Raw genomic sequence first — 24,349 nt, forward strand, 5'->3', positions numbered from 1 at the left:
AGGCACTCCTGCATTGTAAATGAGGACTCAAGGGTAACCCATAACCTGGAGCTAGAGTGCTATCTGCCGGGGCAGTGAGAGCGAAGGCTAGTAAAACTGCTTTGCAATGTTCCCCTATACAAAAACAAGCATTTCACCCTTGCAATACAGGGATAACACTCAATTTTACCCAGAGTCCAGCTGTAAATCAATTTCCTGTAAGCTATTAACATGCAGATTTTAAAGGTGGCTTTGGACCAAACAATCCCTGCAACCAGTACTGTTCATTATCCACAAGACTAGACCAAGAGACAGCCCAACAGAACAGGATACATTTTGAAATATAAATGTTAAGGTCGTGTAACCCGCTTTGGATTTTTTTTTAGGATGGAATAAAATATTGTTTTTACAAAAAAGTGTGCACTCTCAAGCTATACCAGTAAAGTCCAACAAAAAATATATCCCCTCTCTTTATAGTTATGCAATTTCAGATGTGGTACGTAGGTGGTCCTCTCCTTTAATTATGCTCCAGCAGGTTATAAAAAGAAGGCGCACAAGTTTATTATATTTAAAACTCAGAACAGCATCACAAACCTTGAATAGAATGATTAATATGTACTCCGCAGACAGAAGGTTTTCTTTAAGCCTTTGATGTTTTACACTACACCTTGTCACTCACAGGCTTAGCTAGAAAGCTACATATGGACAATCAGGCAATTATGAACCAGAGCTTTGACGGATATGATTTTATCTATTTCTACAGTCTGGGCAGTAAAAGGAGTTTCCATTCTATGGAAACATTCTATAGCGCTTCAAATTGCAATATACGGAAAAAATTCACATGTCACACTAGTTTTGAATGCATTTGACAATGCATGCAAAATCTTTATAGAGTTTTTGTTAGGACTATGTGCTTTAAGACCTTGAAAAGTGGATAAGAAAGGGTAATTGAGCTGTTAACCCAACCAATCAAAGCTGCAAATTACGGAATAGGAAATATGGTCCACTTGCTGATCTTTTAGAAAGTTGCAGTAACTGTTCTAACCATTGTCTGCCACAGGAGTATACCCAAGAATTAGGGAATATACATATATATATATATATATATATATAGTAAAGCGCTGCATAAATTGACAGCACTATATAAGTACCTGAAATAAAGGCAGCAAGAAGCCTTTTGAAGAAATAACTGCTGCAATGTGATACAACTGCTGCAATGTGATTAATCTTTGTAACATTCAGATCTTAGGAAAGAGGAATATCTTCTGCTACAAGAGGTATTCCCTGGTGACCAGAACAGATTAGTTGGTCGATATTATACAGGTAAAGCTACTGGAAGGCAAACAGTGATTAGTAGCCTATAAGCAGGACTTAAAGAGATACTAAAAAGGTTCATTTTTTTTTTTGTAAAATAACAAACATGTTATACTTACCTGCTCTGTGCAGTGGTTTTGCACAGAGCAGCCCCAATCCCCCTCTTCTGGGTCCCCTGCCAGAGCTCCTATCTCCTCCTTTCTTTTGGGGGCCCCCATAGCAGGCAGCTTGTTTGTTCCCAAGCCGCTGCTCCGTATGTCCATTCACACACAGAGGGGGAGAATATCACCAGCACACTGAGGATCACCAATATGGGTCCAAAAGTTTTAATGAACGATCACATAATTACAGCAAGGCATGCCTGATGAAGGGGTCCTGCGAGTCTCTGAAACATTGCCTTGCTGAAACTGTTCAGTTCAGCCGATGGTCTCTGCAGCCCAAACTTATACACACAGCCAGTTTTAAGAGTCTTGGCTTGGCCCTGCCCCCTCTCCTCACTGGCTGAACGGTTATGATTGACAGCAGCGGGAACCAATGGCTCCCGCTTGCTGTCTCAGCCAATGAGGAGGCAGAAACCTGGAACAGCAGAGGCTGTTCTGAGCACTAATGGATAGAGATAGGGCTCAGGTAAGTAATGAGGGGGCTGGGGGCACTGCTTCACACAGAAGGAATGCATGCATAGAATGCATGAATGTAAAAAACCTTGAGCCTTTACAACCACTTTAAAATTGCCTTGTCTAAAATGATGACATTTAATTTTCTAAACAGTTATGTAGATAAAGATGCATGAATGCAAATACAATACTGCAGCCTACACTGGTTGTGAATTCTGTTGGGAGCACCATCAGCAATATGACCTGTACAACAATACTACCAATATTATATACAGAAGGTAATATAAATAAGGATTTGTGCTAACACGAAGTACCTGTTCACATGCATGCGGCTTGGATTTGGTTTGAATCACATCCAATCCGCATGACATGTGAAAATACATTGCTTCCTATGCTGCCTATATGTCCGGTGCACTGGTAGTGAGGATTAAAAAAAAAACAAAAAAAAAAAAAAAAAAAAAAAGAAGGGAGGAAGAGCGCAGCCTGTCAGATCAGCCGCACCTCCTCATCTGGAGTAAAGGGGATTCCGCAAACCACTTGAAGAGCCTCTCATCTGCTGGATGGGAGCCAATACAACAACTGCAACACTGGGAGTAGAGAAGCCCATTCAATATCACAGGTCCATTCCAGTACTCAGAGAGGGGATCTCCTGTATATCCAGGAAGCTACACCCACCGAACCCTATAGGGGACCTCTGGCTGACTTGGATCACCGTAAAGCCCTGGAATTATCTGGTGTGCCATTTACCCTTCAGAGGGAGGATTACCCACCTTCTGGTCTATCCTGGTCTCCTTGAGAGGACATCTTGATCTATATTTATATGCGCATTTATGTTGCGCATCTGGTGAGTGCGCAATTTTACTATAACCATTTGCACAAGCACCGGAATACCTTTGAAGCAGGCACCTTCAGAGCACTATTGTCACTTTTGGAACATTTCTATATATATTTATAATCATTTATCCATAAACTTAATTCATTTTTATTGTTAAGGCACCTTGAAGGAGATATATATATATTTTTTTTTTAGCGCTGCACTGTGTTTTATTATATTATGGATCTTATATGCACAGGAGGACAAGCAGATCAGAATATGAGAATGCATTTTTGTGACATCAGTAGAGAGCAGACCTAGTGCTGGGATTTCTTATTAGACAGCCCAGCAAGCACTGCATACACTAAACCATGAAACTCACTCTGTATGAAATATTTTCAAATGAACAAGGATTATTTTCCTTATTATACAAAATTTTTTAATTATGTAAATGATTTCCCTATAGGTACCTACCTAAGATGTGCACTGAAGACATTATGACTGGAAACAACTGTAGTAAATTGTTGAGCCAGTTACATAGTTTAAACCAGCTCTATGGCACCTCTAAGGTAAGAGGTACCTGCAAAGCAGAAAGTAAAGACTCACTTTTCTCCTGTTGCCATTCCAACAAAGAAAAACTGATCCTTCTGTGGGTGTTGACCGCCTGGTCCCCTGCTGCGCTCAGTGGATACGTGAAAGCCCTATGAATCAATGCCCAATGCCACTACAAGGCACCATAGTGACTTTGGGATTGGCAGAAGGAACCACTGAGTGAATTGGGTGTAGTCTTTGTGTCAAGAATCAGACACTCACGAATCTGCTGGTTTCTGAAGAGTTTTGGGCAACGCATTCTCTACATTAAAGTTTGGATGCATGACCAGTAAGATGGTGTTTACTTTTTCTTTGAAGGTACATTTTTATTAGATTAATTTAAATAATGGGGTTCTTTAAAGGAAATTCTGATAATGCAACCATTTAGGATACTTAAAAGGTACAATGAAACTTTACCTCACTCTGCTCTTTGCCTGTTCAAAGCTCCTTTCACCACTTATAGGAGTATTATTTTGATATTCTACAGGTTCTGCATTGCCAATGCTCTGCCCAACAGAACCCCCCCCCCCCCTCAACCATGTGTATGGACCCTAAAATTTCAGCTACTTTACAGGTTTTCATCTTTTTATTGCAATGTTCTCCAAAATCTCCAACACAATTTTGTTTAGGATGGAAGGTATTATGGGCAGCTGGTTGCATACAAATTATATCTACAGTTATAAAGTTGAAATCCACACTTAAAAAAAAACCTACAATATTTACTTGTAATTCTTGAATTGAACCTTGGCTTCCTTTTTTTTTTTTCTAGAAAAAGTGTTTCGTATTTCAGCTTGAAATACCTCCTGTATGGTAAAGCTGGGTACACACAGTCCAAATATCAGCTGGTTACACAGGAACCAGCCAAAATTCAGCCCATGTGTACAGCTGTCCTTCTGACAGAAGCTGATCTAAGGATCGGCTTTTGTTGTAGGGACATGCTGGAACACCGGCATTCGATCAGTGCTTGCAACCAATGGGTAAGAGAGTGGATTAGTGTGTCCTTACGGGGGGATGCAGTTCCCCTGTCAGAACACAAGGCACAGTGGGAGAGATTGCTGTACTAAGCAATGTTAGTACAACAATCTCTCCATTTTTTTTTTTTTTGTTCAGTCCATTGGGTTGAACAAAAAATGTGTGTGTACCAAGCTAACCACTGTTTTCTCTTGCTTTGTGCAGGATGACTGGTCTTGTACCCACCCCCTATAGTTGTCTGCATTGAGCCCGTAATGGGAGGAGCTCCCGACCTTCACTCATAGTTTTACTTTCTGTATAGACTATGGGCAGCACAGTGATGATGTCACCAATACTTTTACAGGGTAAAATGGTGTTTGTAAAAGAATGTTGTGCAGTCAGAAGGGATTTATAGTCCTTGTGGCTATTGAAAAATATGCGAAATGTTTTTGCATCTGAAGATCCATAAAGCCATCATGAGAAAATATTTAGACTGCTTTTGAAGACCAAGTTTTCTGGGTGTTCTGCTGATCCTCTGGCTTCAGAACACTGAGTCACTGACATTAACCAAATATCCAGATTAGGGAAGTCAGTGAAAATTCCTTATCTGGATACCAAGGCAGTGACTCACAAGTCTCCTAAATATTATACAACTCCTCTGGCATTGTACATTTCATACAGCAGGCAGCTTCATTCCAAATTTGGAAACCTCAAAGGAAGGTAACAAATTTAGTGTGGGTTTTAACCAGCACCTGCATTCATCATCTTATGTCTACAATGACATTTCTGCAAAGATACCAAAAGCTCAGCTCTACAAATCATTCAACAGTTAGGCTGGAGGTATGTAGGATCTTTAAGGCTTATAGGTGAACTATATTAAAAATAAAAAAAGGGGAAAATAAAAGTTTGTCAGAAAAAAAGAGATACCATTTTTTTTTTTAAACACACAACATAAGAAGTTACAACAGAATTGTGAAAAAAGACGTTAAAATTTCCTTCCTCCTTTGTTAAATACTAGGCATTAAACAGCATGCCAGCCTTTGTTTGGAAACCCCATAAGATTAGCACTTTTGAAGTTCCATAGAAAACAGAAATGGCAGATCGCACTGAGATTTTCAAATAGCAGAATCTCTGTGACATAATATGCACTTCCAACATTCAGAAGCTTATCACTGCCAGGAGAAGCCCTACACTGCCCAATCCTTGAAAATAGTACTGAAATCTTGCTTACCAGGCTTGGGCTTTGTATAGGCCTTAATTACAAAATAAATATAAACAAAATCTGCATGGCAGATTGCTGCGTTCCTTGGAAAAGCTACTTAAAAAAATAAGCACCTGCTACAAGTCTAAACGGAACATTATATATACACATATATATATTTTAAGGTAACTTTTGGCTTGCGATGTTAAAGCAGCACTTTTGGCAGAGCAGCCTACATTCTGTAAGACATGGGCTTATTTGGAAAACTAGAGCAAAGAAAACTATAAAATTGTCTCAGATCAGGTCATAGCTTTGATTTTGTAACTTAAAGAAAAATTCTAGGAAAACTGAAAATCACCAGTTTGGGGTCCCGCAATGCTAAAAATAGTATCTTACTAACTGGTAAGCTGGCTCAGTTGTGAATAGATTTCATTTTCTAAAAGTTCTCCTAATGCCAGTGTGCACATAAGCTCCAAGCAAAGTGTACCATGTTCAGGAAATGTCCTTTTGTCAATATGGCTGTCTCTAAAGTAGAAAATATTCCTAACTGAGCTACGTAATTACCCAGTGACAGATTACTTTAATACAAACGGGATCTTCTCCTCAACTCATAGATTTGAACTAAACTTGCAGTTGAATTTGCACAATTTGCCTAGACTTCCGTCTGCTGCCAAAATCTGCTATTGCAGCAGGACTACATATTGAAATGATTCTCTTCTCTGAAAACCACAATTTTTTATTATCAGACTACAGTCCCTTTATCACTTTTGTGTGAGAAGGAAGGACCCATGTTTTTACAGGAATCTGTCCCAGATAAGAACCAATTCTATTTTTCTTGGGAATTCCCTTTAACACACTTTTCTTTAAAAAATTATCAGAATGGGACTAGCTGCTGACAGCCACATCACCCTTTGTCCTTTGCTCTAGAATCCATGAATGAGCCCTGTTGCGTTCAATGTTACATTCTGTACATCCAACAGAAAGAAAGGTTTTACAAGCTGCAGAACCCTACAGCAAAAAAAAAGTCACATACTGAAACTAGAGTACAATCAGTTCAGTAAAATGAACCTGAATACAAAAAATAAATGTTCCCTTTCCAATGATTACATTTGCGATCTGTGCAGCGGTTTTCTTAGCTGTCAGTGTTCTCCAGCTGACTTTCTGATTCTGCCCGTTTCTCAGGCGATGTGTACAAGAAGTTGCAGCAGATGTACAGTGGGTACACAAGCAGGCGACTGTCCAAGTTCATTATCACTTGTTCCTGGAGGAGGATGACAATGCACTTAATATTAGTTATTCGAATATATTGTAAAGAGTAAGGCTCTGGAACAAGCCCAGATACGTTTTTCTAAAAATGTATAAATCAAGTCACAGAAGAGAAGTATTCTTTATGTAAAGCAGTCGTATCTTTAATCTGAACCTGTAAAGTCCCAAACATTGCTAAACTAAGAATACTGATGAAGTGCAGGCACCACAAACTATACCTTATTTTAGTCTGTGGGAAGTCTCGTGAATTATATGCCTATGCTGTGTACTCCCTATCCAACTAGTTCTGTCATTCAAAAAGGTACAATGCCAGGACTTCAGGGGCTGGCAGAGTTAAACCCCAACATACATAAGTTGAAAAAGTGTGAAAGCCTTTACCTTTGATTTAATAACATTCTGGGTTTTTTAAAAACTTTTTATTGTTATTAAGTTGAAGAACTGACTTTCATTCAGCTAAATCATTGTTGTTTGTAGGATCAGGGTTTTTTTTTTTTTTCCAGAAAATAGGTGCAGGAACTCGCAGACTCCACCACCCCACCCTCCAAACCGCATCAAATAGTGGGTGTGGTAAAAAATGTTTAATTTCCCTTGTTTTTATGGTTTGATATAATGTATGGACTGGGGGAAGCCACATATTCTCATTACAAATACAATCTTTGCTTCCGGTTGTGCATTGCAGACTGCGGCAAGTCTGTCATCAGGCAGAGTTCATCAGATTGAAAACATTCTCCAACATGAAAGACCCACAATGCTAGGCTGTCCGGGCTTTAGATCACACAACGGGGGAACAGGGCAGTATACATGTCATTTACTGGCACCTTCCTTTTCAGAACACAATGAACAATCAGTACCGAACACTCCTGTGTCCATGTATAACTGAAGCATAGTAAACTCTGTTTACTATTCTTACTTTGAATGAACAGGAAGCCGCTCAGTACAGAGTACATCCAAAACAGAGTGTCTTTGCCCCCGTGTGAAAGAAAGTCTACCTTGCCATTGGTGTCTACAGCCAAAAGCACCTACAAAAAGCACATGAGCATCAGAACTGGAACACAGGGCAGTGAAGAAGGTGGTCTGGTCCAATGGACCACATTTTTTTTTCATTTACATCATGTGGATGGCAGTGTGTGCGTGCCCCACTTGCCTGGGGAAGAGATGGTACCAGGATGCACTATGGGAAGAAGACAAGTTGGCAGAGGCAGTATGATGCTTTGTGAGGTGTTCTGCTAGGAAAGCCTGGGTCTTGCCATTCACACAGAAGTTACTTTGACACGGTCACCAACAATGTTTAGGTAGGTGGTACAAGTACAAACCTTCATGGAAAGGTACCACCTGATGGCAGTGGCCTCTTTCAGCAGGATAAGGCACCCTGCCACACTGTAAAAATGGGTCAAAAATGGTTTGAAAAACACAACAAGTTTGAGGTGTTGAGTTGGCCTCTATATTCTCCAGTTCTCAATCCATCAAGCATTTGTGGGATGTGCTGGAAAAACAAATACAATCAATAGAGGCCCCACCTTGCAAATTACAATCTGGCACCGAGCCATCAGTAGCAGATCTTTTAAGAGGGGCTTCATAGTTGGCTGGTTTTGGTGCCAAGAGCACAAGTCCCTACGCCAGCTTCAGCCCTGCTAGAACACGGTCCCTCCTGGTGAAGCTGAACCCTGCACCATCCTGGGCCCTGCTCCTAGCCACAGGCCTCCACATGACATTCCCAGTCATAGACCTTTGTATCCTCAAGAAAGAAATGTTCACACAAGAAGTAGCTTTGCTGCACTTTACTCATGATGGTATTCAGGAAACTGCACTACAGTGACATGACAAGGACATACATTTCCAAGTCACTTGACATTACAATCACATCTAGTGAACTGTCCGCAGTAGTCACAAGTGAAAGCACCTCAGCAGCCATCTCCCTTAGACTCCATGTACACGAGACGTTTGGAAAACACTTCTGAACAATGGAAGATAACTGCTGGAAAACGTAGGTTAAAAAACATCTGTTTAGCTGCATTTGCATACCGCGTTTATGCGCATTTATGTGTTTGCGGTCAGAAGCATTTTTTAAAGATATCAGGTGACCTTCCAAAATGCCCAGAATGCACTGAAAAACAGTAAAAAATTAACTATTTCAGACATTTTGAGAGAAATAGAGAGAGCAGAAGCAGAGAGAGCAGTATTTATTGAGATGACCTGTCTTTTCTGGTTGTATTCACTATGGATCCCATCATGAGCATAATGCAGCACGTTCTACCATTTTTTCCTTCACGCAAAACCTGGAACTGACTGCGCTGGTGTGCTGGGTCCATTTGAATACATGGAAAACACTTTGCATGCATTTCTGATGATAAAAAAGGCTCTGAACAGCATTTCGGTATGGAACAGTTAAAAAAAAGCTTTTAACCGCAAACACTCATAAACGCGGTTAGACGCGTTTCCAAGCATTTGGTGTTTGAAACGCTGATAAAATCTACTCCTGAACGCAAGTTTGGTGCGTTCAAAAAACTGGCTGTAAACTCAACTGCCTATAAACTACTGTAAACGATATAGTGTACATGGACACATAGGAAAACATTAGGGAGAGTTCAGGGGCTGATGAAAAAAACAAACACAGAAAAGCTCCTGAATGTGAGTTTATCAGCTGCAGTGTACATGAACACTCAGGGTCGTTAGTACTCACAGGACTGTGCTTTCTGTAGTCACCTCCTTGCTAGGTACAGTACAGTACAGGGCTCCAGGAACCCTCCAGGGAAGCAGGGATCTCTGACCTGGCGTAAAAGGCCTTCTGCAATCTGCCCTAGCCCCCACCACCATAAAGAGACAGAAAGACTACAGTTGGCCCCTCCTGCATACAGGCCCACTCCACCCAGTCTCCTGCCCTGTCCAAGGCCAATGTGAGCTGACTACATCCTCATAAAAGTGTGGGGTGTTCAGCTCCCATGCCCCAAGAGACTGTGTGCTCCTCCCTACCTCACTTAAATATGGGTCCTGACTCACCCCTGACATCACTGTAGGAGGGATCTAACTAAAAGGGGCCCAACACCTGGTGATACTCTCTGCTACTAGGTGGTTCTGTACCAGAGTAGTGTCCGGTTACAGCAAAGTACACAACTGCACCTGCCTACAAGATACCACAGCATAACTTCATAGGTCTAGTGGTATCCATGACACAACTGGTTAGGGCTGTTTTGGCAGCAAAAGGGGCTGTTTTGGAAGCACGAGGGAGGAAGGTGGGTGGTCAAGACATTCTGGCTGATCAGGGTATGAAGATTGCTACAAAAACACTTCAGAGCAAGGTCTGCTGTAATCCATGGCAGCGAAAACCTTAAAATCCATTAAACAGTTCCACACTCCCACTTCAGCAATGCATTTTAATTTTGAAGCTAAAAGTTCAGGCAAACCACTAAATGCAGACCTGAAAATCAGGCATGTGAACTCTAGCTAGACAAAGGATTATTCATGCTGGTCATGGTCTTCACAATATAGTAGACACAAGGACGCTAATTAGGGGTTAATTTCTACCTTTTATATTCAATAGAAGTAACTGCCTTTCTTAACTGATATTGTAACTGCCTTTCTTAACTGATATTTTAACCGGGTGTTTAGCCTTCATTTTAAAATGTCAAAAAGCTGACTATAACCTGCACATCTGATTATGTGCATTATTCTCATGCCAGGAAGATGAAGCAGTAGGGAAGTTTGCACAAAGATCAAGGAAACTAAAGCTTGATAAATGTGTTTCCTGTACTAAAATAATTTATATACATGAATATGTATAAGATCCATTAACTAGCTTGCATGCATCGCTCAAAAATAATTTGTGTTTTGACAATGGACATGCCAAGTTTGTGATTGGATAATCTTGGGAATTGGTGCTAAAGCTAGAGTTATCAAGTATGTTTAAGACACTGAAATGATGGCATACTAGGCTCATAGGTGCATGTGCCCTGCTATTTACCCTATCAGGCTTTGTTTGGACTAAGTGGTGGTGAACGTTTCCCTAGATTGTAAGCTCCAAGAAGCAGGGCCCTCGAACCCCTTGTGTATTGTATTGTATTGTTATGGTGCGGTCTCGTGTAATGGCTCCCAATATAATGTACAGCGCTGAGCAAACTGTTGGCGCTATATAAATACTGTAGAATAGTAATAATAAAAATCATAGAAGGCTAGACACTCTCCTACTACTCATCACTGTAAGCATTAATAAAACTTGAGAATAATGGTTTAGAATTATAGAAGATAATCTATAGAAGAATTATAGACAGCAAGAGTGGTGCACTGGTGTTCCTGAGGGCTTCACGCTGAAGACCATCTGGCTGTGACCAGGAGTAGGTCATTATACTCCAATGCGCATTTACTTGCGCTATCTGGTTAGTGCATTATACAGTTATTCCCCTATCACGGAAGTCACGGATTTGTTTTGGATACATCACAGAACTTATGACTTTAACATCTCCTTCACTATAGGCACCTTGATTAGTCGGATAGATCTTCATTACTTATCTGATTACTGTTTACATCAATTTAAGAGTGTGGGATCTGGTGCATGTCAAAATATGAATGTTTAAGTCTGCTATTCATGTTAATTCCCTGTATTATACACTCAAGCGCTGCAACTTTTTGTATTTGAATATTGCAATTCTATTCTCTCAAACCATCAAATTCACTTGCATGATTTTTTGTTTTGGAGAATCACGTATATATGTTCATTGGACTTTTGTGGGAGGATTTTGTTATTTATGCATAATTATTGGGTATTTTGTTAGTTTATTTCTCTCTTTAAGAAGGCACTGAATATTATTCATAAGTTCAATTTAGTGTTTATAAGGCACCAAACACAATTATATTTTCCCTTTATATAAGGGACCACGATTGTCTAATCACCAAGTTTATCCTGAAAAGGATTCAAATAAGGGGGGATTTGTATCACGGAGTGTCACCACAAGTGTATACTGTGGTTATCACTAGAGTTGCACTTTATTGGATCCAAATGTGATCAGAGCACAGTGTGTTTATATATTGGTGTGTCACGTATTAATATCATCATTATATGTACTATCTTAACAGAGCACTGTATATTATATGTTAATATCATACTCATTTCTAGCTCTTCACTATTTATACTCACAGTAAAATTGTGCCACCTGACCCGCCGGGGTTTCATGGCCTCCTACCCACCTGGATACACCAAGGCCCTGATTGTGCTCTGCCTGATCCCAGAGCCAGTTTCTTCTGCAATGCTTTTCCTAATATCATTTGATCTCGTTGCCTTTTGATCTGTATTACAAGCCTTGACACTCCTCTGAACTGTTCTTCTTAATGACCATTACTGTCTCTGGACGGATCCTCTTCCATGTACCCTTGGTTTCCCCTGAGACCATGGGGAAACAATCCACTACTACTCCGGCCAAATCAAACAAATCAACAGCGGGCTCCTCTAAGATCCCAGCTACTCCTGCTAAAAGGCCTCCTCCTAAAAATGGCCTCTCCACAACCTCCACCTGAATATCCATTCATGTCCCAAGAGCTTATATGCCCTCTGGACTACTCATTTAACGACAGTCTTTCTGCCGCACAATTTACAGAGCTCACTGTTGTGGCAGTCTGAGATTCAGCTCTTCTTGAAAAGTTTAAACTTCTCCTACAACAGAAATTGAATACAGCAACGGAACAACTCACCACTAAGATCACTAACGAAATAAGGGACATAGGATCCCATATCGATGATCTTGAACATAAAATGGACGATGCAAATCTGGTGATTGACAACCGTGAACAAGACATGGACACTGTCAAACTGAATCTTGCCTCCGACCCTCCAGAAGCTTGAGGACTTAGAGAAACGTAACAGGAGAGGTACAGTGGGGATCGAAAATTTGGGCACCCCAGCTAAAAATTTGTATTAATGTGCATAAAGAAGCCAAGGAGAGATGGAAAAATCTCCAAAAGGCATCAAATTACAGATTAGACATTCTTATAATATGTCAACAAAAGTTAGATTTTATTTCCATCATTTACACTTTCAAAATAACAGAAAACAAAAAAATGGCGTCTGCAAAAGTTTGGGCACCCTGCAGAGTTAATATCTTGTACTGCCCCATTTGACAAGTATCACAGCTTGTAAACGCTTTTTGTAGCCAGCCAAGAGTCTTTCAATTCTTGTTTGAGGTATCTTTGCCCATTCTTCCTTACAAAAGTCTTCCAGTTCTTTGAGATTTCTGGGCTGTCTGTCATGCACTGCTCTTTTAAGGTCTATCCATAGATTTTCAATTATGTTGAGGTGAGGAGATTGTGAAGGCATGGCAAAGCCTTCAGTTTATACCTCTTGATGTAATCCCCCGTGGATTTCGAGGTGTGTTTAGGATCATTATCCATTTGTAGAAGCCATCCTCTCTTTAACTTCAGCTTTTTCACAGATGGCATCAAGTTACCATCCAAAATTTGCTGAAATTTTATTGAATCCATTTTTCCTTCTACTCGTGAGATGTTCCCTGTGCCACTGGCTGCAACACAACCCCAAAGCATGATTTATCCAACCCCATGCTTAACAGTTGGACAGAGGTTCTTTTCATTAAATTCTGTGCCCCTTCTTCTCCAAACGTACCTTTGCTCATTCCGGCCAAAAAGTTAAATTTTAACCTCATCGGTCCACAGAACTTGTTTCCAAAATGCATCAGGCTTGTCTATATGTTCATTTGCAAAGTTCAAACGATGATTTTTGTGGTGAGGACGTAGAACAGGTTTTCTTCTGATGACTCTTCCATGAAGACCATATTTGTACAAGTATCTCTTTATAGTGGAATAGTGTACCACAATTCCAGTGTCTGCCAGATCTTTCTGGAGGGATCGTGCAGTCAAACGTGGGTTTTGAATAGTTTTTCTCACAATCCTGCGAGCTGTTCTGTCTGATATTTTTCTTGGTCTTCCAGATCTTGCTTTAACTTCCACTGTTCCTGATGACTGCCATTTCTTAATTACATTCCGAACAGAGGATATTGACAACTGAAAACGCTTTGCTATCTTCTTATAGCCTGCTCTAGCTTTGTGAGCGTCAACTATTTTCAGTTTCAGTTTTCTAGACAACTGCTTAGAAGAACCCATGGTGCTGATTGTTGGGGCAAGGTCAGATGAGTCTGGGCATTTAAAACCTTTGAGATTGACATCACCTGGTCTTCCCAGACGATGATTGAGAACATTCCATGACACTGGCAGGTCTCAGCTTGGCAAAGGGGGCAGTGCATGCTATAAATTCTGCAGGGTGCCCAAACTTTTGCAGACACCATTTTTTTGTTTTCTGTTATTTTGAAAGTGTAAATGATGGAAATAAAATCTAACTTTTGTTGACATATTATAAGAATGTCTAATCTGTAATTTGATGCCTTTTGGAGATTTTTCCATCTTTCCTTGGCTTCTTTATGCACATTAATACAAATTTTTAGCTGGGGTGCCAAAACTTTCGATCCCCACTGTAAGTTCAGCCAAATGTTTCCACCATGTTTGATAGTTGGGATGGTGTTCTTGGGGTCATAGGCAGCATTCCTCCTCCACCAAACACAGCGAGTTGAGTTGATGCCAAAGAGCTCAATTTTGGTCTCATCTGACCACAATACTTTCTACCAGTCCTCCTCTGCATCATACAGATGTTCAGTGGCAAACTTCAGACGGGCCTGGATATGTGCTTTCTTGAGCAGAGGGACCTTGCAGGCACTGCAATATTTCAATCCTTGTCGGCGTAGCGTGTTACCAATTGTTTTCTTAGTGACTGTGGTCCCAGTTGCCTAGAGATCAGGGACAAGATCATCACGTGTAGTTCTGGGATGATTCCTCACTGTTCTCATTGACACTCCACGAGGTGAGATCTTGCATGGTGCACCAGACCTAGGGAGACTGACAGTTGTTTTGTGTTTCTTCCATTTGTGAATGATTGCACCAACTGTTGTCACCTTCTCACCAAGCTGCTTGGCGATAGTTTGGTAGCCCAGTCCAGCCTTGTGTAGGTCTACAATCTTGTCCCTGACATCCTTGGAGAGCTCTTTGGTCTTTGCCATGGTGGAGAGTTTTGAATCTGATTGTTTGATTGCTCCTGTGGACAGGTGTCTTTTATACAGGTTACAAAATGAGATTAGCAGCACTCCCTTTAAGATACGGCTTCTAATCTTAGCTTGTTACCTGTATGAAAGACACCTGGTAGCCAGATATCCTGCTGAATGATAGGGGATCAAATACTTATTTCCCTCATAAACATACAAATCCGTGCATAATTTGTTAGACATGCATTTCTGTTCAATTTTTTGTTGCTATTCTGTCTCTCAGTGTTACAATACATCTACCATTTGATTTTTAGACTGATCATGTCTTTGTGAGTGGGCAAACATTCAAATTCAGCAGGGGATCAAATACTTATTTCCTTTACTGTATAACAGCTTCAACTCTTCTGAGAAGACTGTCCACAAGGTTTAGGAGTGTCTATGGGAATGTTTGACCATTCTTCCAGAAACACATTTGTGAGGTCAGGCACTGATGTTGGATGAGAAGGCCTGGCTCACAATCTCCACTCTAATTCATCCCAAAGGTGTTCTATTGGGTTGAGGTCAGGACTCTGTGCAGGCCAGTTGAGATCAGGACTCCGTGCCAGCCAGTCAAGCTTCTCCACCCCAAGCTCGCTCAGCCTCGTCTTTATGGACCTTGCTTTGTGCACTGGTGCGCAGTCATGATGGAACAGGAAGGGGCCAAGCCCAATCCCTGAAAAAGAACCCCACACCATAATCCCCCTCCAACAAACTTTACAGTTGGCACAATGCAGTCAGGCAAGTAGTGTTCTCCTGGCAACCGCCAAACCCAGACACGTCCATCGGACTGCCAGACAGAGAAGCGTGATTCATCACTCCAGAGAACACATCTCCACTGCTCTAGAGTCCAGCTCTCTACGCACTGTTGTGCTATTCTGAAGGCCGCACAAAGTTTGGAGGTCTCTAGCTATTGAGTCTGCAGACAGTTGGCGACTTTTGTGCACTTCAGCATGCACTGGCTCCTCTCTGTCATTTTGTGTGGCCTACCACTTCGTGGCTGAGTTGCTGTTCCCAGTTGCTTCCACTTTGTTATAATACCACTAACGGTTGACCATGGAATATTTAGTAGCAAGGAAATTTCACAGGTGGACTTATTGCACAGGTGACAACCTATCACGGTACCACGCGTGAATTCACTGAGCTCCTGAGAGCGACCCATTCTTTCACAAATGTTTGTAGAAGCAGTCTACATGCCTAGGTGCTTGATTTTATATACCTGTGGCGATAGAGGCGATTGGTACACCTGAATCCAATGATTTGGAGGGGAATCCCAATACTTTTGGCAATATAGTGTATGTAAAAGCAGCTCTGATAGACACACAGCCCTGCTGGCTATGTGATCTGTTTTTGTGAAGTGCAGCCCTGGTCTCCAGAGTGGCTCTTGATGTCAATCAAAACTCCTACTTAGCAGCATTGCTGAATGGGGATGGATTTTAATGGGACTTAGCAGCATTGCTGAAAGAAAGTACGGAATTCAATGGGACCAAGTGCTATATGCACTTAATGCTCTAGGGAGCTAAAACAATAATAAAAAAAACAAAACAAAAAAAAACAACATGACAGATAAAACAGTAATAAAGTGTAATTGCACTTTCATGAAAAAGGAAGCAAATAAATAAATATAGCCTTTCCAATTGCTACACATACCATATGGTAATTTAGTGTTATTAAAAACCACTAGACGTGCGGTTTGTTTCGTTACGAATCGAAATTTGGACTAACTTTCATTATTCGGATGTATCTAGATTTCCAAATCACAATACTAACGAATTTCAACGAATCCAAAATAAACTATAATGAAGCGAATCATCCAAATTTGAATATAAATTTGAATTTGAAAATGAATTTGAAATGGAAACACAATGCAATAAACACAGTAAAAGTATAAAATGAGAAATAAGAGTATGATTGCAACTCAGGCTGCTTTATAGAATAGAAAAACAGGATATAAAAATAGAATAAAAACAGAACAAACCAGAATAGAGTAGAACAGAAAAAATAGAACAAATATATCGGTCCATGAATATACAGGTATGAAACAAATCTGAATATACAAAACGAATTCTGAAAACAAATTCTAACAAAGCAAATATGACCAAAAAAACCCCCATTACTTAATGAACGAAGCTGAAACAAAACAAAATGTTTCCATCATGCACATCTCTAAAAATCACCTTTCTAGATCACTCTGCAGCACTGTAATTTTCTGTAAAATAGCAACCTGAAGGCGTTCTGTTCACCATTGATGTAGAGAACGCCTCAATACATGTCAGAACCTGCTTGTGTGATTGGCTCACTGATTTTCGCAGACATCTGCACTAGGACACAAGTCAGAAATTATGCCTCTACTGCAACATTTTATGTTTGGTGAGCTACACTAAGGGCTAATTACTTGTAAAGGGATGCAGACAATGCAGCTTTTCATCATAACACAAAGTGCATCAGCCCATTATAATGAACGAGTCAGTGTGCAAAAGACATGGTCATGTTTCTAAAGAGCAAAAACAGGAGTAAACTCCATGCAATGCTCATTACCCAAAGGGGATTTTTTCTTTTCATCAAAAGAGGAGTAACTCTTCAACTTAATCTGGGGTCCAGTAGTTGGCAAGCAGCCCCCTAAAACCACTATTTTCAACCAGTGTTGCTACTGCCCCTTTTTCTGAAGTCAATACCACCTTGCAGGAGCATAAGCCACTGCTGATTCTGCATTGTATGTGATGAAGCAGGGCTTGCTCACCCAAATTCTAGCGCTAGAAGAAAATCAGACCATCAGGAGCCACAGATTAAGGTACATAATGCTCTAAATTATCTCATCTCCTAGCCATATATTCTCTATTAGGGGGCATTTTTTTTACTTTTTAGCGGTACCCAAAAAGGTCCGCTTTCTTTTTTTTTTGTACAACACACAGATAAAACATAACAATGATTAGTTTCATTATATATTATTGTATATTTTGATGTCTCTGACCTCGCAACCGCACTGCCCTCCCACCACACCCAAGGCCCCGCTTACCGTAACCCCCCCCAGCACTGCACTCCTTCAGCCCTGCTACCACTGAGGAAGTCACCAGGGTATTCTCAGAAGCCAGCCTCATTACCTGCCCCCTGGACCCTATCCCCTCTCAACTCCTCCGGTCACCCCCCTCTTCCCTCATCCGCTCCCTCACCCACATCTTCAATCTCTCCCTCTCTACCGGCTTATTCTCCTCCCCCCTAAAGCATGCGCACATCACCCCCATACTCAAAAAGCCCTACCTGGACCCCATTGACCCAAACAACCTCAGACCCATCTCCCTGCTGCCACTCACTTCCAAGCTCCTTGAGCGCTTAGTCTACGACCGCCTAAGCGCCCACCTGACAACAATCTCCTTGATCCACTACAGTCCGGCTTCCGTCCCCTACACTCCACTGAAACCGCCCTCCTCAAAATCACCAACGACCTACTTACCGCCAAAGCCAAAGGCGACTACTCTGTCCTCCTTCTCCTAGACCTCTCCGCGGCCTTCAACACAGTTGACCACCCCCTCCTCAATAAACTACTCTCCCTTGGCATCAATGACACCGCTCTCTCCTGGTTCTCCTCTTACCTATCCCGACGCTCCTTCAGTGTTTCCTACAACGGTGCCACCTCCCCTTCCCTCCCCCTCTCTGTTGGGGTCCCCCAGGGCTCCGTCCTTGGACCCCTTCTCTTCTCCATCTACACCTCCTCCCTTGGCAAACTCCTACACTCCCACGGCTTCAACTACCACCTCTACGCTGATGACACGCAAATTTACCTCTCCACCCCTCACCTCACCCGCACATTCTCCACCCACATCACTCACCTCCTAAACGACATCTCAGACCGGATGTCGCTCCATTTCCTCAAGCTTAACCTCTCCAAAACCGAGCTTCTCGTCTTTCCCCCTGCCCACGCCCCCCCCCATCCTATCCATCACTACCAACACCACCATCAATCCCGCCCCGCAAGCCAAAGTCCTTGGCGTCATTCTGGACTCAAACCTTTTCTTCCAACCTCATGTCAAATCACATACAAACACATGCAGGCTCCACCTTCGCAACATCGCCAAGATACGCTCCTTCCTTACCCCAGACACCACTAAGCTACTCGTTCACTCCCTGATTATCTCACGCCTTGACTACTGCAACTCCCTTCTCACCGGCCTACCCCAGTGCAGGCTCTCCCCGCTTCAGACCATTCTGAACGCAGCGGCTAGACTCATCCACCTCCCAACCGCTCCACCTCTGCCATCCCCCTCTGCCTATCCCTCCACTGGCTCCCTATTGCCCAACGCATCAAATTCAAACTACTCACTCTGACCTACAAAGCCATTCACAACACTGCCCCTAACTACCTCACCAACCGGATTCCCAGGTACCACCCTACCCGTACCCTTCCTTCTTCACAGGACCTCCTATCTTGCTCCCTGGTCTCCTCCTCCCACGCACGACTGCAAGACTTCTCCAGGTCCTCCCCCATCCTCTGGAACTCACTACCTTAATCCATCAGACTGTCACCTTCCCTCCTCACCTTCAGGTGCTCCCTGAAAACCCACCTCTTCAGGGAAGCCTACCCCACCCTCACCTAACAGCCGTTCTCCTTCATTCCTCCTACCACTCCATCCCCCACAGCCACTTCCTCCTGTACCACTACCCCCTCCCTTCTAGATTGTAAGCTCGAAAGAGTAGGGCCCTCTAACCCCTCGTGTGCTGTTTGTAGTTGCTGTAAGGTTTCATGTATTGTCCCCCCCCCCTCTATTGTACAGCGCTGAGCAAACCCTTTGGCGCTATATAAACTCGATGTAATAATAATAATGTCCCACTTTTATGTAAAAAAGTATTATGGAAACAAAGCTGTCCAATGACAATGTGATAAGAGTTGGGTTTTTAGTGTGCAGATAACATAAAATGAACAAGAATTTTGCCTGCACTGTGTGAATGCAGTAGATGCTATTGACCCATAGAGATAGTAGGGCCCTTACTTCACTAATAAGGCACAGTTGTGCCCTATAAATATGAATTTTACCGGCTTATTTTGTCTAGGGACAGGAGACGCACTTTTACTTACCTTACCCTCCGCTCCTCCAGCAGATGGCACTCCCCCATGCTCCAGCTGTGGATTGTCCCTCAGCGTCATCACATCCAATGCAGGGCTATGTATCTTGCATTAGACTTGATGATGTCAGGACTTTAAACTGCTGGAGCACGGAGGAGAAGATGCTGCAGGGAACGGTCTAGTAACAGGAAGAAGATGAGGATCAGGTAAGTAAATCAACTTTTCTATGTGCCCTAGAACTAAACAAGCAGTTAATCCTTGCAGTGCAGGCACAACCCCATTGAAAGAGATAATCTAAGTTCTCCAGTGTCAGGCTTAAAAAAGAAAAAAAAAAAAAAGATAAATAATTCATGACAACGAATAAACAGTTATTACCCTAGATATCCAAAATGAACATTAGTGAAGACAAATTTGTCTGGTTATAAATGTTCTGCATTATATCAGTTCTGTACATGCTGAAAGCCTCATCAACTCTGCGGGAGCAACTTTTGGGTAAGGAATGAAATTAGTGAGAGAAGTGCTTGACGCACAGCTTCTCATTAAACCCTTCATGAGTGAAAACACACGCTGCCATCCCTCTTTGAGAATTCAGAAAATTCCTGGAATAACTTAATTTGTTTGAGACCTATGCCTTTGAAAGCTTTTTTGGTCATTTCAAGCCTTAAGAAAGAAAAGAATCCACATTCTTGAAAAAAGGCACAGTAAATCAAATTTCTATAAAAGGCATTTTGTGATTTAATATTAAAAATCTCCTATTTCATTCTTCAACCAGATTCTTTTCTTTATAAAAATGGCAAAATGGTTTCTTTCCAATCAATTCTGGGAGCTTCCTGTATACACATTAGATAACATGTCAGACATCAGCAAACTTCTTACGTTTGCTACAATTAACTTTCATCTATGATGTATACAGTACAATCTATATATGTTTACAGGGATATTAAAATGAAGTTTATAACGGAATAAATCAGCCTCAGTGTAAACAGGCAGACATTTCCCACTCAGCAGTCAAATCTAGAGTGCTTTGCCTGAGGCAGCCCATAGATGATTTTGGTTTTTGTTCAACCAGCAAGTTGCACTAAAGAAATTGACCCTATTCCCCCATCTACACATTTGAGGTTAATGAGGGAATCCTCCCCACTGCAATCTTGTATTCTGACAGCAGGGAGACTTTCCCGCCTTCAGAATTCACTGGTCAGTGCCAGTGGTGGTGATCAAATGGCATTTACCCAGCAAGCTGGTTGTACAGAGATTGACCATTACACTGACTTCTTTACAAACCACACTGTCCCCATACATGGATTAAAATTCAGACAGTCCCTGCTGAACTGGCCAAATTAGGATCCATGTATGGCCATCTACAAAGGATAAGTTCACCTTTCATAACACGTTACACCCATTGTCAGGGTGTAACATGTTACGTTCAGACCAGTCTCTGCTCCCCGCTTTGACAGCTAGCAGGAGATCTTTTCCCTGCCCTCGCTAGCGGTCAAATTTTATAAAAACGTGGATGTGCGGGCCTCTGCCCATGTCACTCATTCGCAGTCATCTGTGAATGAGAGACTACAAGTCCCGACAGCCTTAGCGGCTGTCAGCTTGTAGTCCTCAGTGAACCTGACCCAATGCCCCCCATCTACAAATGTGAAGTGGGTGAGGGAGGCCTCCTCACTGGGCTATCCTATTCTGACAGTGGGGAGACTTCCCCGCCCTCAGAATATATTGATCAACTCTGCAGGCTATAGCCTGCAGCACTGATCTGAGAAAATCCGACAGGGCGATTGTAAAGAAGGCGGTCAGTAGATCAAATTCTGTACAACCACACTGCTCATACATGGAAGTATCGCCCCCCCCCCCTTCCTTCCTCCTGCAGTCTCCTGAGAACCTTCACAGGTTCCAGAAGACTGATGGACCAATCAGAATGCGCAGCGTGACTCACTCACGCACGCGCAGTGGGCACCCAGCTGTGAAGCCACAAGCTGTCACAGCCTGGTTCCCACAGTTGAAATGCCGGTGCTGGAGAGAGAAGGGGCGTTGCATATAAACGGCCGGGCGGTGGCACTGCAGGGTCGGGTGGCCGTTTATAAACGGCCTCCCCGCACCCTGCTTGTGCGCGCTCCCTGGGAGCGCGCAGCACCGCGATCCGGTGCCCACTGTGTCTTCCGGACACAGTGAAACACCGATCGTCGGACGGGACCTCTGTACGAGGTCCCGATCATGTGATCACTGATTGACCAATCAGTGATCACATGCAAAGTAGTAAGCAAGATGTCACTTGTGACATCATTGCTTACTACGTGTGAAATCTGTGAATGATCACAGAGGTCACATGGTACAAGGCTATTCACAACAGCCTTGTACCATGTGACAAGCTGTGACCAATCACAGCTCACTCAGTACTTCTCAATGAGTGCAGGAATGCACACAGAGAGAAAGAGAAATGATTGCTTTTACATCCTATATGGGGGTAAAAGCAATCAGTGTAAAAAAAAAAAAAAAAAAAATCATCACACCCACAAGTAATACAGTGTCACCATGGTGACACTACTGCTAGGGTGACAGTATGTAAAAAATAAAAAATATAAAAAAAAATAAAAATGTAAAAAAAAATGTTTAAAAATTATAATTTTTGGTTATAAACTAATTTGGATTTTTTTTTTTACTAAAAAGAGAACGGAATAAATTTTGGCCAAGATTTATGATGAAATATTATTTATTTGCAAAATGTTATAAAAAAACACTTTTTCAAAATTTTGGGACGTTTCCATTTACATAGCAAAAAAAATAAAAATCCCAGCGGTGAATAAATACCACCAAAATAAAGCTTTATCTGTCTCAAAAAAATGGTAAAAAATTCATTTGGGTACAGTGTTGCATGACCACGCAATTGTCATTTAAAGTGTGATAGCGCTGAAAGCTGAAAATTGCCCTGGTCAGGAAGGGGGTAAAAGTGTCCGGTCTGGAAGTGGTTAATAAAACACAAAAATGACTGGAGCTCCGCTTTAAGTTTTTACGGGCTGTTATGCCATTTTTAGTGCTAATCGGCAAATTACGAATGCCAAGGGACTAATCAGAACTAGTGATTTACTGTAGTAACAATCTAATATTTAATTTGCTTTGTCCACAAGCCTGTTTATAACACTTGATTTATAGATAACTGCTGAAGAGTTCCACAGAAATGTATATCACCATTAAAATATTGAAATATTGCACATACCTGATCTTTCTCAAGGCCAAGGATCTGATATCCACTTGTTCTATTGCAGATGACTTTACCATTGGTATCAAACGACAATAAGCGCAATCTGTGCAAACAACAGAAATTCTTTACAAATGTTGGGTTTTGAGAAAACAAAAGAAAACCCATACGGAGATCAGTGGGGTGCCACCGGGGACCCCCTGTTGTCTTGGTCTGGCCGCAGTGACTGAAAGTCATTGGCCTGCAGATTAATGTTAGAATAAAGTAGTAAGTCCTGATCTGCAAAATTGTTCTAGGTCAGTGCCTCAAAATATTGAAGTCACTGGCTTGCAGATTAATGTTGGAATAAAGTAGTAATTCCTGATCTGCAAAATTGTTCCAGTTCAGTGTCTCGAAATATGTAAGCCACTGGATCAAGAAAATGCTAGGCATTTAGCATTTTCATAAGTAGATAATAGCAATGGCCGCTTCCACATTTTCTCAGTACAGGTTTTCTTTTAAAGTGATAGTCCACATATTTTTCATCAAGAATGTGAGTAATAGTTAAACAGGACACAGAAGATTCCTTAAACTTTAAAGGATTATAAGTATGGTTAGGCCTCATGCACATGAACATGTATTATCTTAAAGTCCTCAAGCAGAAAATTCCCAACTCTTGCCCAGATAGCTGCTTACAACCCTCAACACAAGTGAATGGCTGTACGTGGCTATACTTGTGAAAAAGATCACTTTTGCAGTGGTGTATATGGCATATTTCCTTTAAAAATGCCACTTTCACGTTTGTGGAAATACACCATACACAGGCACGTGGGTAAATGCTGCTGCAAAAGCAATCTGCATTTACTCAAGTATAGCCTCGTAGAGCCATTCAATTGTAAAGGTTGTACGTAAAAGGTGACTTTGGCTCCCCGAGAGCAGGAAAGCACCACGGATTTTATGCTCAAGGACTAAAATATCCATGTGAAATAAGCCTTACTTTTTCAGAACGTTTTCAACCACAATCAAGAGACCATGTATACAAGTCTTATTGCTAAAAACACACATAACATAGTACAACTTGAAAACCTATATGCATCTACATATATTCAGACAATGGTAAGCATAAGCATGGTCAACATGATCAACTGACCGAAAAAAACAAAAGGACATTGTGCAAGATTGTGACCAGGAATAGGAAAACAACTGCTGCAAAAGTGACGGCAGAACTCAATCTCAGGCCCGTGAAGACTGAGATTGCACTCTGCAGTCACTTTTGCAGCAGTTGTTTTCTTATTCCAGGTCACAATCCTGCGCAATTT

At 41.7% G+C, this 24,349-nt stretch overlaps 1 protein-coding gene across 1 annotated transcript in view; it reads right to left on the bottom strand.

The window, feature by feature from the left end:
- Positions 1 to 3,885: 3,885 nt before the first annotated feature.
- GMCL1 (germ cell-less 1, spermatogenesis associated) overlaps positions 3,886 to 24,349 on the bottom strand; it is a 175,771-nt gene continuing 155,307 nt past the window's right edge. The window contains exons 14-15 of the mRNA XM_089687192.1: positions 23,070 to 23,157; positions 3,886 to 6,725 (exon numbers count right to left, since the gene is read on the bottom strand). Of these exons, the coding sequence (XP_089543318.1) occupies positions 6,597 to 6,725; positions 23,070 to 23,157 (217 nt within the window). The 3' untranslated portion in view covers positions 3,886 to 6,596. The remainder of the gene's footprint in view (positions 6,726 to 23,069; positions 23,158 to 24,349) is intronic.

The sequence above is a fragment of the Staurois parvus genome, unplaced genomic scaffold, assembly GCF_062004578.1.
Source record: "Staurois parvus isolate SC_StPar_1 unplaced genomic scaffold, SC_StPar_1.0 ptg000420l, whole genome shotgun sequence".
Lineage (NCBI taxonomy): Eukaryota > Metazoa > Chordata > Amphibia > Anura > Ranidae > Staurois > Staurois parvus.